At 41.2% G+C, this 17,992-nt stretch overlaps 1 protein-coding gene and 1 long non-coding RNA gene across 5 annotated transcripts in view; one reads left to right on the forward strand and one right to left on the reverse strand.

The window, feature by feature from the left end:
• Positions 1–17,992, reverse strand: part of atg13 (ATG13 autophagy related 13 homolog (S. cerevisiae)) — a 61,060-nt gene that overhangs the window by 25,177 nt on the left and 17,891 nt on the right. Inside the window, exons 8-12 of one of the 4 annotated variants that reach the window (XM_034174049.1) lie at positions 15,831–15,927; positions 15,597–15,704; positions 12,743–12,836; positions 12,497–12,595; positions 459–533 (exon numbers count right to left, since the gene is read on the reverse strand). In XM_034174049.1, the coding sequence (XP_034029940.1) occupies positions 459–533; positions 12,497–12,595; positions 12,743–12,836; positions 15,597–15,704; positions 15,831–15,927 (473 nt within the window). The remainder of the gene's footprint in view (positions 1–458; positions 534–12,496; positions 12,596–12,742; positions 12,837–15,596; positions 15,705–15,830; positions 15,928–17,992) is intronic. The other 3 variants (XM_034174065.1, XM_034174057.1, XM_034174074.1) reach the window with 3 other exon arrangements.
• Positions 447–12,612, forward strand: LOC117513843. Its single transcript, XR_004561729.1, has 3 exons — positions 447–563; positions 8,882–8,894; positions 12,601–12,612. It is a non-coding gene; the product is annotated as an uncharacterized LOC117513843 (long non-coding RNA).

Here is a 17,992-nt window from a genome sequence, read left to right on the forward strand (position 1 = left end):
GTCCCTGGTGTCCCTAGACAGCTCTTGGCTATGGTGGACAGGTTGGAGTGTGATTGATTCTGTGTGTGAACAGGTGTCTTTTATACAGGTAACAAGTTCAAACAGGTGCAGTTAATACAGGGTAAACAGTGCAGAATAAGAGGGCTTCTTAAAGAAAAATTAACAGGTCTGTGAGAGCCAGAATTCTTGCTGGTTGGTAGGTGTTCAAATACTTATTTTCAGCAGTAACATACAAATAAATTGTTAAAAAAAAAATCATACATTGTGATTTCCGGATTTTTTTTTAGATTATGCCTCTCACAGTGGACATATACCTAAGATGAAAATTTCAGACCCCTCCATGATTTCTAAGTGGGAGAACTTGCAAAATTGCAGGGTGTTCAAATACTTATTTTCCTCACTGTACATAAGGAACAGTGAACACAAGAAAACATCTCATCTGACAGTTTTTTGTTAACCTGGTTTGGATTAGCAGCAGGGTGACAGAGTTCAGCAGCACCTCCTGTCATCTGATTTAATCTGGAACTGTAGAGCTACAGAGAGACAAAGAAATGTAAGTGTGTGTTAACAAACAGATGAAAACAATTACAAGCTTCACATGCTCCAACGTCAGCGTCTTCAGACACCAGATGAACGCTGTATAGTCAGAGAACCTCAGCTGGACTGTGTTTTAGAGAACAATTAGAAACCTTTGTCTTTAAAGGTTTCAACACTTCTAGTAATTGGTACTGGTGCACAGAGACACTACAGCACATGAAGCACTAAAGGAAGCACACAGGATTTCTAATCAGAGCAGAAGTAAATATTCTGCTGATAACGCAAGTGAGTTTTCATCATAGGGAATATTCTACCAGCTCCTCAAAATATTACAGGCCCTCTCTCTCACACAGTCACGCCTTGCCAAGAAAACAGGAGGTGCAACAACACCACTCAAAACAAACCATCCTCTGTGGCTTTATACAACCCCTGACAATAATTATGGAATCACTGGCCTCGGAGGATGTTCATTCACTTGTTTAATTTTGTAGAAAAAAAGCAGATCACAGACATAACACAAAACTAAAGTCATTTGAAATGGCAACTTTCTGGCTTTAAGAAACTATAAGAAATCAGGAAAAATCATTGTGGCAGTCAGTAACGGTTACTTTTTTAGACCAAGCAGAGAGAAAAAAATATGGACTCACTCAATTCTGAGGAATAAATTATGGACTCACCCTGTAAATTTTCATCCCCAAAACTAACATCTGCATCATATCAGATCTGCTCGTTAGTCTGCATCTAAAAAGGAGTGATCACACCTTGGAGAGCTGTTGCACCAAGTGAACTGATGAATCATGGCTCCAACACGAGAGATGTCAATTGAAACAAAGGAGAGGATTATCAAACTCTTAAAAGAGGGTAAATCATCACGAATGTTGCAAAAGATGTTGGATGTTCACAGTCAGTTGTGTCTAAATTCTGGACCAAATACAAACAACATGGGAAGGTTGTTAAAGGCAAACATACTGGTAGACCAAGGAAGACATCAAAGCATCAAGACAGAAAACTTAAAGCAATATGTCTCAAAAATTGAAAATGCACAACAAAACAAATGAGGAACGAATGGGAGGAAACTGGAGTCAACGTCTGTGACCAAACTGTAAGAATCCACCTAAAGGAAATGGGATTTACATACAGAAAAGCTAAACGAAAGCCATCATTAACACCTAAACAGAAAAAAACAAGGTTACAATGGGCTAAGGAAAAGCAATCTTGGACTGTGGATGACTGGATGAAAGTCATATTCAGTGATGAATCTCGAATCTGCATTGGGCAAGGTGATGATGCTGGAACTTTTGTTTGGTGCCGTTCCAATGAGATTTATAAAGATTACTGCCTGAAGAGAACATGTAAATTTCCACAGTCGATGATATGGGGCTGCATGTCAGGTAAAGGCACTGGGGAGATGGCTGTCATTACATCATCAATAAATGCACAGGTTTACGTTGATATTTTGGACACTTTTCTTATCCCATCAATTGAAAGGATGTTTGGGGATGAAGAAATCATTTTTCAAGACGATAATGCATCTTGCCATAGAGCAAAAACTGTGAAAACATTCCTTGCGAAAAGACACATAGGGTCAATGTCATGGCCTGCAAATAGTCCCCATCTTAATCCAACTGAAAATCTTTGGTGGAAGTTGAAGAAAATGGTCCATGACAAGGCTCCAACCTGCAAAGCTGACCTGGCAACAGCAATCAGAGAAAGTTGGAGCCAGATTGATGAAGAGCACTGTTTGTCACTCATTAAGTCCATGCCTCAGAGACTGCAAGCTGTTATAAAAGCCAGAGGTGGTGAAACAAAATACTAGTGATGTGTTGGAGCGTTTTTTTTGTTTTTCATGATTCCATAATTTTTTCCTCAGAATTGAGTGATTCCATATTTTTTTCCCTCTGCTTGGTCTAAAAAAGTAACCGTTACTGACTGCCACAATTTTTTTTTTCCTGATTTCTTATAGTGTTTCTTAAAGCCAGAAAATTGCCATTTGAAATGACTTTAGTTTTGTGTCATGTCTGTGATCTGATTTTTTTTCTACAAAATTAAACAACTGAATGAACATCCTCTGAGGCCGGTGATTCCATAATTTTTGCCAGGAGTTGTATGACAAATGTTTGACAGTGAGACATGACATGTAGCCTTCAAGTTCTCTTTCAGACACCTGTTTCACTGTCTCACTATGACGATGTGAAAACTCAGCAGATGACCATGTGAATTAATCTCAGTGACTGACTGGCTAGCTGACAAACGGCACACATAGTAGAACATCAGTGCCAAAACGCAGAAATACCATCAATAACAAACTAGATTTATCATATACAGTAGTGTTCAGAATAATAGTAGTGCTATGTGACTAAAAAGATGAATCCAGGTTTTGAGTATATTTCTTATTGTTACATGGGAAACAAGGTACCAGTAGATTCAGTAGATTCTCACAAATCCAACAAGACCAAGAATTCATGATATGCACACTCTTAAGGCTATGAAATTGGGCTATTAGTAAAAAAAAAGTAGAAAAGGGGGTGTTCACAATAATAGTAGCATCTGCTGCTGACGCTACAAACTCAAAACTATTATGTTCAAACTGCTTTTTTTTAGCAATCCTGTGAATCACTAACATAGTATTTAGTTGTATAACAGTTTTTCATGATTTCTTCACATCTGCGAGGCATTAATTTTGTTGGTTTGGAACCAAGATTTTGCTCATGTACTAGTGTGCTTGGGGTCATTGTCTTTTTGAAACACCGATTTCAAGGGCATGTCCTCTTCAGCATAAGGCAACATGACCTCTTTTTTTGACATATCCAAACTGATACATGATACCTGGTATGCGATATACGAGGTCTGTTAGAAAAGTATCGGACCTTTTCATTTTTTTCAAAAACCTGATAGATTTGAATCACGTGTGCTTGCATGAGCCAACCTTGAACCTTCGTGCGCATGTGTGAATTTTTTCACGCCTGTCGATTGCGTCACTTGCTGGTAAGCAGCCTTTGTGTGAGGACGTGGATTTTCATTGGAATGAAAATGACGGAACGACTGGAGCAGCGCCACATCAAATTTTGCCAGAAACTGGGCGACAGCCAGGTGGAAACCATTTGGAAGATTCAGATGGCTTTCGGTGACTTTTCAGCCGGGTGACTATCGGAGAAATTGTGGAAGAGGTGGGCATGTCACAGCATGTCCTGTGAGACTTCAACACGAAGGTGCTTTTGCTCCGCCATCAGCAGCAGCATGAATTTCACCACCACTCTTTTCATGGCCAAATCTTCTGTCACAGTGGAATGTGCCGAAAAAGTGCTGATGTCCACCTCTTCCACAATTTCTCAGATAGTCACACGACAGTCCCGCATCACCACAGTGTTCAATTTGGCAATGACCTGGTTATTTCGGCATGTTGATGGCCGACCGGAGCGTGGCTCACTCTCCACCATTGTGAGGACGTCTTTAAACCGGTTGTACCGCTCCTTAATCTGTGTGATGCCCATAGCATCGTCACTGAAAGCCGTCTGAATCTTCCGAATGGTTTTCACCTGGCTGTCACCCAGTTTCTGGCAAAATTTCATGCAGTAGCGCTGCTCCAGTCGTTCTGCCATTTTCCTTGGAATGAAAATCCATCGAGAGCACTACACACATCCTCACACAAAGGCTGCTTGCCAGAAAATTACGCAATCGACAGGCGTGAAAAAAATTCATGCATGCGCACGGAGGGTCAAGGTTTGCTTATGCAAGCACACGTGATTCAAATTCATCAGGTTTTTGCAAAAAATAAAAAGGTCCGATACTTTTCTAACAGACCTCGTACAGGCCCAACACCATAGTAGGAGAAACATGCCCATATCATGATGCTTGCACCACCATGCTTCACTGTCTTCACTGTGACTTGAATTCAGAGTTTGGGGGTCGTCTCACAAACTGTCTGCGGCCCTTGGACCCAAAAAGAACAATTTTACTCTCATCACTCCAAAAAATATTTCTCCATTTCTCTTTAGGCCAGTTGATGTGTTCTTTGGCAAATTGTAACCTCTTCTGCACATCTTTTATTTAACAGAGGGACTTTGCGGGGGATTCTTGCAAATAAATTAGCTTCACACAGGCGTCTTCTAACTGTCACAGCACTTACAGGTAACTCCAGACTGTCTTTGATCATCCTGGAGCTGATCAAAGGGTGAGCCTTTGCCATTCTGGTTATTATTCTATCCATTTTAATGGTTGTTTTCCGTTTTCTTCCATGCGTCTCTGTTTTTTTTTTTTTCCATTTTAAAGCATTGGAGATCATTGTAGATGAACAGCCTATAATTTTTTGCACCTGCGTATAAGTTTTCCCCTCTCCAATCAACTTTTTAATCAAACTACGCTGTTCTTCTGAACAATGTCTTGAACGTTCCATTTTCCTCAGGCTTTCAAAGAGAAAAGCATGTTCAACAGGTGCTGGCTTCATCCTTAAATAGGGGACACCTGATTCACACCTGTTTGTTCCACAAAACTGACAAACTCACTGACTGAATGCCACACTACTATTATTGTGAACACCTCCCTTTTCTAATTTTTTACTAATAGCCCAATTTCATAGCCTTAAGAGTGTGCATATCATGAATGCTTGGTCTTGTTGGATTTGTGAGAATCTACTGGTACCTTGTTTCCCATGTAACAATAACAAATATACTCAAAACCTGGATTAATCTTTTTAGTCACATAGCACTACTATTATTCTGAACACTACTGTACAGTGAAGAAAATAAGTATTTGCACACCCTGCGATTTTGCATGTTCTCCCACTTAGAAATCATGGAGGGGTCTGAAATTTTCATCTTAGGCGCATGTCCACTGTGAGAGACATAATCTAAAAAATAAATAAATAAATAAATAAAAATAAAAAAATCCGGAAATCACAATGTATGATTTTTTTAATAATTTAATTGTATGTTACTGCTGCAAATAAGTATCTGAACACGTGAAAATCGATGTTAATATTTGGTACATTATCCTTTGCAATTACACAGGTCATCCGTTTCCTGTCGTTTTTCAACAGGTTTGCACACACTGCAGAAGGTATTTTGGCCCATTCGTCCACACAGATCTTCTCTAGATCAGCCAGGTTACTGGGCTGTAGCTGAGAAACACGAAGTTTGAGCTCCCTCCAAAGATTTTCTATTGGGTTTAGGTCTGGAGACTGGCTAGGCCACTCCAGAACCTTGATATGCTTCTTACAGAGCCACTCCTTGATTATCCTGGCTGTGTGCTTTGGGTCATTGTCATGTTGGAAGACCCATCCACGACCCATCTTCAATGCTCTAACTAAGGGAAGGAGGTTGTTCCCCAAAATCTCGCAATACATGGCCCCGGTCATCCTCTCCTTAATACAGTGCAGTCGTCCTGTCCCATGTGCAGAAAAACACCCCCAAAGCATGATGCTTCCACCCCCATGCTTCATAGTACGGACGGTGTTTTTGGGATGGTACTCAGCATTCCTCTTCCTCCAAACACAGCGAGTGGAATTAACACCAAAAAGTTCTATTTTGGTCTCATCTGACCACATAACTTTCTCCCATGACTCATCTGGATCATCCAAATGGTCATGGGCAAACTTAAGATGGACGTGTGCTGATTTAAGCCGGGGAACCTTCCGTGATATGCATGATTTTAACCCATGACGTCTTAGTGTATTACCCATAGTAACCTTGGAAACAGTGGTGCCAGCTCTCTTCAGGTCACTGACCAGCTCCTCCCGTGCAGTTCTGGGTTGATTCTTTACCTTTGTTAGGATCGTTGATACGCCACGAGGTGGGATCTTGCATGGAGCCCCAGTCCGAGGGAGACTGACAGTTATGTTTAGCTTCTTCCATTTTCTAATAATTGCTCCAACAATTGATCTTTTTTCACCAAGATGCTTGGCAATTGCCCCGTAGCCCTTTCCAGCCTTCTGGAGGTCTACAATTTTGTCTCTGGTGTCTTTGGACAGCTCTTTGGTCTTAGCCATGTTAGTAGTTGGAGTCTTATCGATTGTGTGGGGTGGACAGGTGTCTTTATGCAGCTAACGACCTCAAATAGGTGCTTCTAATTTGGAATAATAAGTGGAATGGAGGTGGACCTTTCAGAGGCGGACTAACAAGTCTTTGAGGGCCAGAATTTCTGCTGATTGGCAGGTGTTGAAATACTTATTTGCATGCAGTAACATGCAAATAAATTATTATTTAAAAAAAAAAAAAATCATACATTGTCATTTTCAGATTTCTTTTTTTTTTTTTTTTTTTTTTTTTAAGATTATGTCTCTCACAGTGGACGTGCACCTAAGATGAAAATTTCAGACCCCTCCATGATTTCTAAGTGGGAGAACTTGCAAAATCGCAGGGTGTTCAAATACTTACTTTCCTCACTGTACATGTTAAAAACAGTTGGACAGAAACACACACACACACGTATATTTATTTATACAGTTGTGCTCAGACGTTTACATACCCTGGCAAAACTTTTGCTTTTTTGACCATTTTTAAGAGAATATGAATGACAACACAAAAACTTTTTTTTCCACTCATGGTTAGTGGTTTAGTGAAGCCATTTATTGTCAAACAACTGTGTTTCCTCTTTTAAAATCAAAATGACAAGAGAACTATCCAAATGAACCTGATCAAAAGTTAACATACCCCTGTTCTTAATACTGCATATTGTCCCCTTTAACATCAACGGCAGCTTGGAGTCTTTTGTGGTAGTTGTGGTCGAGGCTTTCTGATGGTAAAGCTGCCACTGAATATGTTTCGGACTTTATTTACATCAATTACAAAGAAATTCAAACAGTATGGCACTTTATGGTAAATCTGCATGGAGTAGACAGTTCTCAAAAACTGAGTGACTGTGCAAGAAGGAGAAGAGTGAGGAAAGCCACCAAGACACCCAGACAACCCAGGAGAAGTTATGGGCTTATGTGGCTGTGACTGGAGAAATTGTTCACAGTGCAAGCTTTGCATTTTGCATCACTATTCTTAGCTTCTTAGTGGAGTAGAGCAGAGAAGGATTTTCTTTCACCAAAACAGATCAAACCAAGGCCTGCATCTCAGATATACCTTCTGGCAATTTGTAGCTAAACTTTCAGGTCTTTTTAAGAAAATCCTCCTCTATTCCACTTCATCATGAAGATGGATAACTGGTGATAAATCTTCTTTCTCACGACGCAGGACTAATTTGTGTCCCTAAGGTGAATATAAAGTCTGTGGGTCACAGAGCTTTCTCTTATCGTACACCTGCTTTGTGGAATGATCTCCCTGCATCAATAAAACAGTCAGATTCGGAAGAGACTTTCAAGTCCAGACTTAAGACGCACTTATTTTCCCTTTCGTATGGTCAGCATACTGGCATAGTATGTTACTATGCTTCCAACTCTTTTAAATTCATCTTATTAGTATAATGGAGCGGGTCACTGCCTCAAATTTTTCTAAGGTCTGGGTCTTTTAGTGAAGCTTAGGGCTAGTGGCCGGCGATCACCTTAGTATTTCTTCTTTTTTTTCTTGTTGCTCAATGCTGACAAATCATACCTTATTTGTCATCTTTGATTCTGCTTTTTTCCTCTCTGTTTGAGGTTCAGCTCCATCCAGAAGTGGAAGTGGGTGTCTTCTTCTGCAAGCCTCCTGTCCTGGACACCAGTATAGACTCCCAAATTTCCTGTACATTTGTATTGTCAAGTGTATCTGTAGAATGGCCCAAGCAGAGGGTCACCCCTTTGAGTCTAGTCTGCTTGAGGTTTCTTCCTCAAAACATCAGAGGGAGTTTTTCCTCACCACTGTCGACTGTGTGCTTGATCTAGGGGTTGGTAAGGTTAGACCTTACTTGTGTGCGCCTTGAGACAACTTTGTTGTGATTTGGTGCTATATAAATTAAAATAAATTGAACCAAATTTAATACAGTGAAGCACGGTGGTGGAAGCATCATGCTGTGGGGATGTTTTTCAGCAGCAGGAACTGGGAGACTAGTCAGGATTGAGGGAAAGATGAATGCAGCAATGTACAGAGACATCCTGGATGAAAACCTGCTCCAGAGCGCTCTTGACCTCAGACCGGGGCGACAGTTAATCTTTCAGCAGGACAATGACACTAAGCACACAGCCAAGATATCAAAGGAGTGGCTTCAGGAAAACTCTGTGAACGTCCTTGAGTGGCCCAGCCAGAGCCCAGACTTGAATCTGACTGAACTTCTCTGGAGAGATCTGAAAATTGCTGTGTACTGACACTCCCCATACAACCTGATGGAGCTTGAGAGGTGCTGCAAAGAGGAAAACTGCCCAAAGATAGGTGCACCAAGCTTGTGGCGTCATATTCAAGATGACTTGAGGCTGTAATTGCTGCCAAAGGTGCATCAACAAAGTACTGAGGAAAGGGTGTGAATACTTATGTACACATAATTTCTTACTTTTTTTTTTTTTTTATACATTTCTACCCCCCCCCCCCCCCCCCCAAAAAAAAAAAAAAAAAAAAACTAAAAAGAAAAAACACACACAAAAAAAACTTTTTCATGTTATCATTATGGGGTGTTATGGGTAGAGAGATTTTGGAATAAGACTGTAGCATACAATGTGGAAAAAGTGAAGTGCTGAATATTTTTATATGTCATTGTTATATTTTTAACTGGAAAAATATTCCTGAATGAATTTATCAATGCCCTTCTTTTAGAGCTTTTCATAGTTTTTACAGGAATAAGCCCACTGGAGTGGCAAGCATAATGGAAAGCTGTGTGGGTTATGACTCTCGAAAGATATGTCTGCTTTTTACCATTACAGGTTTTTCCCCCACTTCTAATCACTATAATGAAATATTTTGCAGTGAATCCTGCCTACACAGACCTAGAATAGCAAGCTTTACTGCTGCAGAAGCCTTGAAGCAGATATTTAATGCCCAAAGTGAGATAATCGAGATCCGCCTCCCAAGTCATTTGAAGTTGGATTTACAGGCCAAACACGGGCAAAAATGGAATAATACGGGAAAGAAATCCTCTCCCTCTTGATCGACGTGTCATGCAGGACATCATCGGGGAGCCACTGGGCATAATCCCTGAAGCAGGATGTAACAACATCCAGTCAGTCTTTTCTGCATTACAAAATGGTTGAAAACTATAAATAATTACATTAGAATTTTTTTAAATATCTGACACAGACATATTTGTCACACTTTAGTTATGATGAGCACAAATACAGCCATTAAGGAAAACACAAACAAACCCCAAAACATTCTTGAATAAAATATCATGAGCTCATAAATAACCCACCTGGTCATTTTAGTCACTAAAATAGCTTGGTCACCTGAACGTTAAAGTAATATTTGTATAAATGTTGATGAAGTAACAGTAAAGTCAAAGCAGTTGTGAGAAACCTATGTCCGAAAGAGAACTCAGGTTTGGCTTTAGCAGCTTATTAAAGTTAGTGATGCAGGTAATGACGTAGCCAAGTGGTTACTGCACTTGCTTCAAAACAGGAGGTTCCTGGTTCAAAATCCCTCGTGCCCTGTCTCTATGCAATGTAAAGCTGCTTCAGGGAGGGCATCTGGTGTGAAACTTGTGCCAAAAACAACATACCGATCTATATATGATCTGCCATGGTGACACATCATAGAGTCACAGCACAAAGTTAGTGCTATGACTTTCACATGCAATTAAACACACACACGCAGAATAAATCAATTAATCACTCCTACCAGTTATGCACTCCACAGAAAACAACCCTGAAGCTGGAATGAAAACAAGAAATGGCTTTTATGTTTAGTTCAACCTTTGTTGTTACTTTAAAAAAAAAACCTTGAGTAGAAAAAAAATGGTATCTTGGAACCTTGAGGCAGCTGTGTACAAGATTTTCTTGTTTCAAAGTGAAAATGTGTCAGAAAAGATATCAAATCCAAAAGGTGTTATAATATAAAATAAACAAAAAATGCAACAAGGCAAGGTTTTGGTCGATATCCCCCACCATGTGAACGCCTAACTATAAGTTAGCAATTGCATGCTCAAAAATACATACACAGGTCGTGGAATTGCATCCCACCTGGTCCTTTCTGTGTGGAGTTTGCATGTTTTCTCAGTGTTTGTGTGGCTTCCCTTTGGGTGATCCAGTTTCCTCCCACTTCCTAAGACAAGCAGGTTAGGTGGATTGGTGTCTCTAAATTGATCACAGGTGTGAATGTGTTTGTCTGTCTATTTGTGGCCCTGTGATAGACTGGTGGCAGGTGCAGAGAATGAATGAATAAGTCTTAGAATATGGAACCAATTAAAATTGTGTCAATCACTATCTGCATAGACTTTACATCTATTTTTATTATGCTATATGAAAGTTTTTTTTGTTGTTGTTGTTTAACTTAGACACATTACTGAATAATGTGTCGATTAAAAAAAAATGATTCATTTGCATTTTCGTAAGATATTCTGAAAATGTACTTGAACAAGCAGCGGTAGCCACCAGACCTATACTTTGGAAATGAAACAAAATGACCATCTCATTTCAAACTACACACAGGAAACCACACCTGCTCCAGATGTCCATCAAGCTTGTTTTTTTTTTTTTATCTTACTTGAGCTTAATGAACAACTTAAGCAGAGCTTTTGAATATAACTGAGATAAATCCCTATGTGAATTTGAGAATCTTAAAATAAAAATATAACACAATGCTAAATTCTTAAAATAGGTCAAGGTTAGCCATAAGCAACAAGTTAAGTCAGTTAGTCTTTTTTATTCAGTCAGTTAAGGGAAGAGGAACTCAACCCTTTAATTTGTTTTTTAATATGAATTTGAGTTCAAAGGTTTAGCCTATCTTTTATTCTATTGTTTTTCTAGTCCAAATTTTGGTGCTAGATTTGTTGTTGTGTGTACATATCTATAGGTATATGCACACTGAAGTTTGTGATGACATTGCCACACATCTCAAGAGGGATGAAAAAGAAATTCAGGAAATCACTCTTGAGATGTGTGGCAATGTCATCACAAACCTCAATGTGCATGTTGCAGCTGTAATCCAAAGAAGAGGCGCGTGGATTGAACATGTCATCAATTATTGAACTGTGCGGAAAACAAGAGACAAAGTGGGAAACCTTTGGTATCAAATGTTAATTTGATCCTTCTGTTACAAGTTCTCATTTCAAAAACTTGTGTATGATCAAAAAGTGGTAGCATTTTACCAGCCCACCCTGTGTGTGTGTGTATATATATATATATATATATATATATTACATTTAATGTTATTTACATTAATTAATATCCTATGGTCTTGTTCACAATTTGTACATGTTCAATCACACGATAATTTCACAAGAAGCACAATGGAAATAAGTGATTATGCTTTGTTGTGTTATCAGTGTATCGCTGATATATTCACCTCTGTATGTTTATATTGATATTGCAGAATAAACTCAATCAATCAGTCGTAAACAGGAGGGTGTATGTGTGCATATGTTAACATTTGAAAAGACTGGAAGTTACATCGTGCATGCGCATGTGATGAGCGTGCACGCTGACATCCATGAGATGTCTTGTAAATCACTCCAGAGGTATTATCAGGTTACAAAAACTGTTATCAGTTTTACACGCATTCTCACAAAATATGTGAGAAACATGATTTACACAGAAAAGCAGCACTTGAGGTCACCACACCAAATCCGAGGTGGATCTGCACACTGAATTGGCATGTTTTATGCTGGGTGCCCTTCCTGACGCAACATATTCCCAAAATGCGTGCACAAACATATTCTTTGAATACATTTCAGGGTAGCACACAACTGTGAAAGGTAGTACATTTACATGGTAACTAGTCGTAAATGCTGGACAAATGGAATTTATGACAAGATCCCCTTATTAAAAACTGTGGTGGGGGATAAAAATAATCACCACCATTACAAAAAAGAGAAAAGAATAACCTTGATTTTAAATTTTCAATGCAGTTTCAGGGTAGCTCAAACACAGAGTCACTCACAGGGACCAGAATAGACTCACAGTGTGAGTGACAAGTCCAGGAGCCAATGCAAGTTGCAGACTCTCCACAGGCAGGGGCTTATGCAGTTTAGAGGGAGAAGGAGTCAGTGTGCACACACACTGAGATAGTGCAGACAGACACAAACACACAATAACAGAGAAGAGGGCCAAGAGATAAAATAGTGAAATGAAAAGTATAAAAATGGAGAGATTGAGTCAAAGAATAAAGAAAAAGCATAAGCACAGTGGTTAAAGGTGTTCTACTACCTGAGAGGGAGGGGAGGTGGAGAAGGAGGTGGTGCAGACCTCCTGTGAATCCTGAACTCCTGTAAATGGTCCTCCCTCCTCCTCAACTGCAGGCCTGGGCACATACACAGAGCAGTGACAAAGTTTATGCTCAATACACGTTCACATATCGTATCATTTACATGCAGCCATATTTAGTTTACATCATGGTAGTCAGACAATATAGCAGGTATTTTAAAATTAATTCAACCTTACACAAAAAAAACAGCCTTCAATATCACCAAGGGAAATCTGACCTAAAAAGAAAACAAACAACAAACAAAAAAACACCCTTTAATAAACCTAAAATCTTTTGAGCCTAACGGTGAAGGGTCAGGGTCTGGCAACATGCACTGATACGGCATCCAACACATTACATAACAAGAGCAATCTGAGATTTCTGATGTCCACCAATTCGGGTCCGGATCACCTTCAACAAATTACATGAATACCCAGGGTGCTGAACCGAGTGGCAGTCAGGTGGTAGCTCCATAGGGATCCTCTCCATGCTACCAGACTTCAGCTGCAAAAAGAAGCAGTTTACCGGGATTTTTAGTTTGCCCCCTATGATTGCATTATGTAGCTGTTTAGCTCCGCAACAGTGTTCGCACTCAAATTCAACATTACCCTGATGAAAATCATTTTATCCTGAGTGAACAGAACACAAAATATCTAAAGGAGAAAGAGCCCAGGCTGAAAAATATGAGTTCCCCATCAAAGCTTTTTGTACACCCTTTGTATTTTCATGCTCCCAAAACCACAGTAACTAATGTAATCCATCCATCCATCCATCCATTTTCTTCCGCTTTATCCGGAGTCGGGTCGCGGGGGCAACAGCTCAAGCAAAGCCGCCCAGACCTCCCGATGCACACACACCTCCCCCAGCTCCTCCGGGGGAACCCCAAGGCGTTCCCAAGCCAGCCGAGAGATGTAATCCTTCCAGCGTGTCCTGGGTCTTCCCCGGGGCCTCCTCCCAATGGGCCGTGCCCGAACACCTCTCCAGCGAGGCGTCCAGGGGGCATCCGGAAAAGATGCCCGAGCCACCTCAACTGACTCCTTTCGACGTGGAGGAGCAGCGGCTCGACTCCGAGCTCCTCCCGAGTGACCGAGCTCCTCATCCTATCTCTAAGGGAGCGCCCAGCCACCCTGCGGAGGAAACTCATCTCGGCCGCTTGTACCCACGATCTCATTCTTTCGGTCATGAGCCAAATCTCATGACCATAGGTGAGGATCGGAACGTAGATCGATCGGTAAATCGAGAGCTTTGCCCTCCTACTCAGCTCTCTCTTCACCACAACAGCCCGATACAGCGACTGCATCACTGCAGACGCTGCACCGATCCGTCTTTCGATCTCACGCTCCATCCGTCCCTCACTCGTGAACAAGACCCCGAGATACTTAAACTCCTCCACTTGAGGCAAGGACACTCCACCGACCTGAAGAGGGCAAAGCACCTTTTTCCGGTCGAGAACCATGGCCTCGGATTTGGAGGTGCTGATTTTCATCCCGGACGCCTCACACTCGGCTGCAAGCTGCCCCAGTGCACGCTGAAGGTCCTGATTTGACGAAGCCAACAGAACCACATCATCCGCAAACAGCAGAGACGAGATTCTGTGGTTCCCAAACCAGACCCCCTCTACACCCTAGCCGCGCCTAGAAATTCTGTCCATAAAAATAATGAACAGAACCGGTGACAAAGGGCAGCCATGGCGAAGGCCAACGTGCACTGGAAACAGGTTTGACTTACTACCGGCAATGCGAACCAAGCTCCTGCTGTGGTCATACAGGGACCGGATAGCCCTCAGCAAAGGACCCTGGACCCCGTACTCCCCACAGGGTGCCCCGAGGGACACGGTCGAACGCCTTCTCCAGATCCACAAAACACATGTGGACTGGTTGGGCGAACTCCCATGAACCCTCGAGCACCCGATGGAGCATGTAGAGCTGGTCCAGTGTGCTGCGACCAGCACGAAAACCACACTGCTCCTCCTGAATCCGAGGTTCGACCATCGGTCGAATTCTCCTCTCCAGTACTCTGGAATAGACCTTACCAGGGAGGCTGAGGAGTGTGATCCCCCTAGAGTTGGAACACACCCTCTGGTCCCCCTTCTTAAACAGAGGGACCACCAACCCGGTCTGCCAATCCAGAGGCACTGTCCCCGATCGCCACGCGATGTTGCAGAGGCATGTCAAGCCAAGACAGTCCCACAACATCCAGAGACTTAAGGTACTCAGGACGGATTTCATCCACCCCAGGAGCCTTGCCACCGAGGAGCTTTCTAACCACCTCGGTGACTTCTGCCTGGGTAATGGATGAGTCCGCCTCTGGGTCCCCAGTTTCTGCCTCCTCTTCGGAAGACGTGACGATGGGGTGTCAGACTGTTTGCCAGAATCTCTTCGAGGCCGACCGATAGTCCTCCTCCATAGCTTCCCCGAACTCCTCCCAGACCCGAGTTTTTGCCTCTGTGACCGCACGGGCTGCAGCACGCTTGGCCTGCCGGTACCTGTCAGCTGCCTCTGGGGTCCCACCTACCAACAAAGATAAGTAGGACTCCTTCTTCAGCTTGTTCAGATAATGTAATCCACCTGCATGTAATCCACAGTGATCCACTCAGTTGAAACAGATGGTTACAAATGCAGAAATTCACTGCCTCACACAAGCCTTCTAAAAAGTGATGCATCATATCATCTAAAAAGCTTTCCATTACTGGTGGCTGATAAACCATGTCAATGTGGTTTTCAGCTGTATGAACTTGAATGAAGTTTCCACAGATATATGTGGTCCTTTACAGACTGGACTTCCATGTAGGGATACATTGTTCTTTTTAAATCCCACCTGTAGTTGCATGGCTGTCCCACTGTTGAATGTCTCTGATTGCTGCAGGGAAGATCCATGAAGTGATCCACAATGATCCCCATGATGGGAGCTGACCGCTCAAACTGTCTGCAGAAGAGCATGGTTCAGTGATTGATTCATGAAGCTAATTCTGACTGATGAGTCAGTGACTGAACTTAAAAATGATAGATTTCCAAAACAACTGCACTAATTTGGAAGTTCTATGTTCATTACCTGTTAGACATGAATGCTAGGTTGGTGCGGTAGGCACAGGAAAGTGTGACTGTGCCGACAGGAGTACCAACTACACCGACACGAACTGTCTGGAAACCTTAATAATAAACAAAAACATGTCAGCACCACACAGAAGCAAGAAAAAGTAAGTCCTGCATAGGTTCTGAGGTCCAATAGTGTTTGTGCTTATAGATGGATTCCAAGTGTGAAGCTTAAATAAATAAATAAATCTTATTTGAAGCCTGAAACTTTCATTTCTTCCCAAATTTGAATAAACTATTGGCTAAAAAGTATTTTCAATATGAACATAATAATATGCATATGTCGTGGACATGAACGAGCAAAGCTCGTCAGCATCTCACCATGTCATTTAGGTTCTTCAGACTTTATTTTGAGTAAATGCTTCAGGTGAGCATTACCATGGCAAAACCTTTCAGCTTCTGGGAGGGCATTTTTCTTTATTTGCCTCTCACATACTTGGAAAAGCTCCTCACCGTCTAACCATGTCCTTTAGGTCCTTCAGACTTTTTTCAGTAAAATAGTTCTTGGGAGCATGAGCATGACTAAAACCTTTTAGCTTCTGGGGGGCTCCGCCCTCTCAACTCCCCACCTTTTAAAGCATTTTTCTTTTTTTGCTTTTCAGCTGACCCCCCTAATTATAGCCCTCTTAACCCCCTGCCACTTTAAGCATTTTTTTTTTATGTAGATGTAAATTAATATTCAAAGTTTTCAGCTAGCTGACAGTATGGCTGTACAATATGGCCAAATTATCGTATAAACTGTCATGTAAATGTCACATATACTTGCTGTCCATATTCTTGAGCCACATAGGTGGGTAGGGAGAGTTCCCATGGGATAAAAAAGGCTTTTCAACCTACCATTCCTGGTTCTCAAGACCAGGCACCTAAGTGGCTCTACTCTCTCTCTCTTTTTTTTTTAAGATATTTAGGTGTACCTTAGTAAACACTAGTAGATTTCCACCTTAGATTTGGAATGTATAATAGAAGATATACCTTACTGAATTTTCATATCAATATGATATATGACTATGATTTGACCCAAAGTGCAGCAACAGTGAAAATTAAACATTCTTAAACAAAACAGTAATAATACCACACTCATTTTGCACTCATCATAAGGTTAGGATACTGTGCCCTTCAAAAGTATTGGAACACTTGGAATTTCACACATTTTATTCCATTCCAAGTCACTGAATATGTCTTGGACATTATTTACATCAGTTATGAAGAAATACAAAAGTTTCTTTCACCAAAAAATCAAATCTAGGCTTTCATCTCAAATTAACTTTCTGTCAAATTGTAGCTGAACTTTCATGTCTTCTTTTTAAGAAAGTCCTCCTCTACACCACTTCATCAGGAAGCTGGATTTTATATTTTTAATTAATTTATATCAAGTTGTAGAGATTTGCTTTCAGTTTGAATTAAGGAAGATAATTTTAGAAAAAAAACTGAATACATTTGAAATGGAATAAACAAATTAAAATGTGTGAAATACCAAGTGTTCCAATACTTTTGAGGGCAACTGAGAAACACTGAGGAGCAGCATCTTACATCTATATATACTCAACAAAAATATAAACGCAACACTTTTGGTTTTGCTCCCATTTTGTATGCGATGAACTCAAAGATCTAAAACTTTTTCCACATACACAATATCACCATTTCCCTCAAATATTGTTCACAAACCAGTCTAAATCTGTGATAGTGAGCACTTCTCCTTTGCTGAGATAATCCATCCCACCTCAAGGTGTGCCATATCAAGATGCTGATTAGACACCATGATTAGTGCAAAGGTGTGCCTTAGACTGCCCACAATAAAAGGCGTGTTGATAACCATTCATAAGATTCAGGCGGTTTTCGATGGCTTTCAGTCGAATGAGTATCCGAGAAATTGTTTAACAGCTGGGCATGTTCAAACTTGTCCTGTAATGCTTCCAACAGAGGTCTTTTGCTGTGGCGCCGCGCGATGAGTGGCTGGGTGGCGACGCGCGAATCCGTCCGCACGTCTTTCATTACAAAATCTCCTTTAACAGTGGAATGTCCGGATAAACTGCTGATCCCAACCTCTTCTAAAACTTCTCTGTTCTCTCACGATGTCCTGGGTCAACAGAGGCTTAAATTTGGAAGTTTTCAGCTCAAAAC

This window comes from Thalassophryne amazonica, chromosome 1 (assembly GCF_902500255.1).
Source record: "Thalassophryne amazonica chromosome 1, fThaAma1.1, whole genome shotgun sequence".
NCBI classification, from domain to species: Eukaryota; Metazoa; Chordata; class Actinopteri; order Batrachoidiformes; family Batrachoididae; genus Thalassophryne; species Thalassophryne amazonica.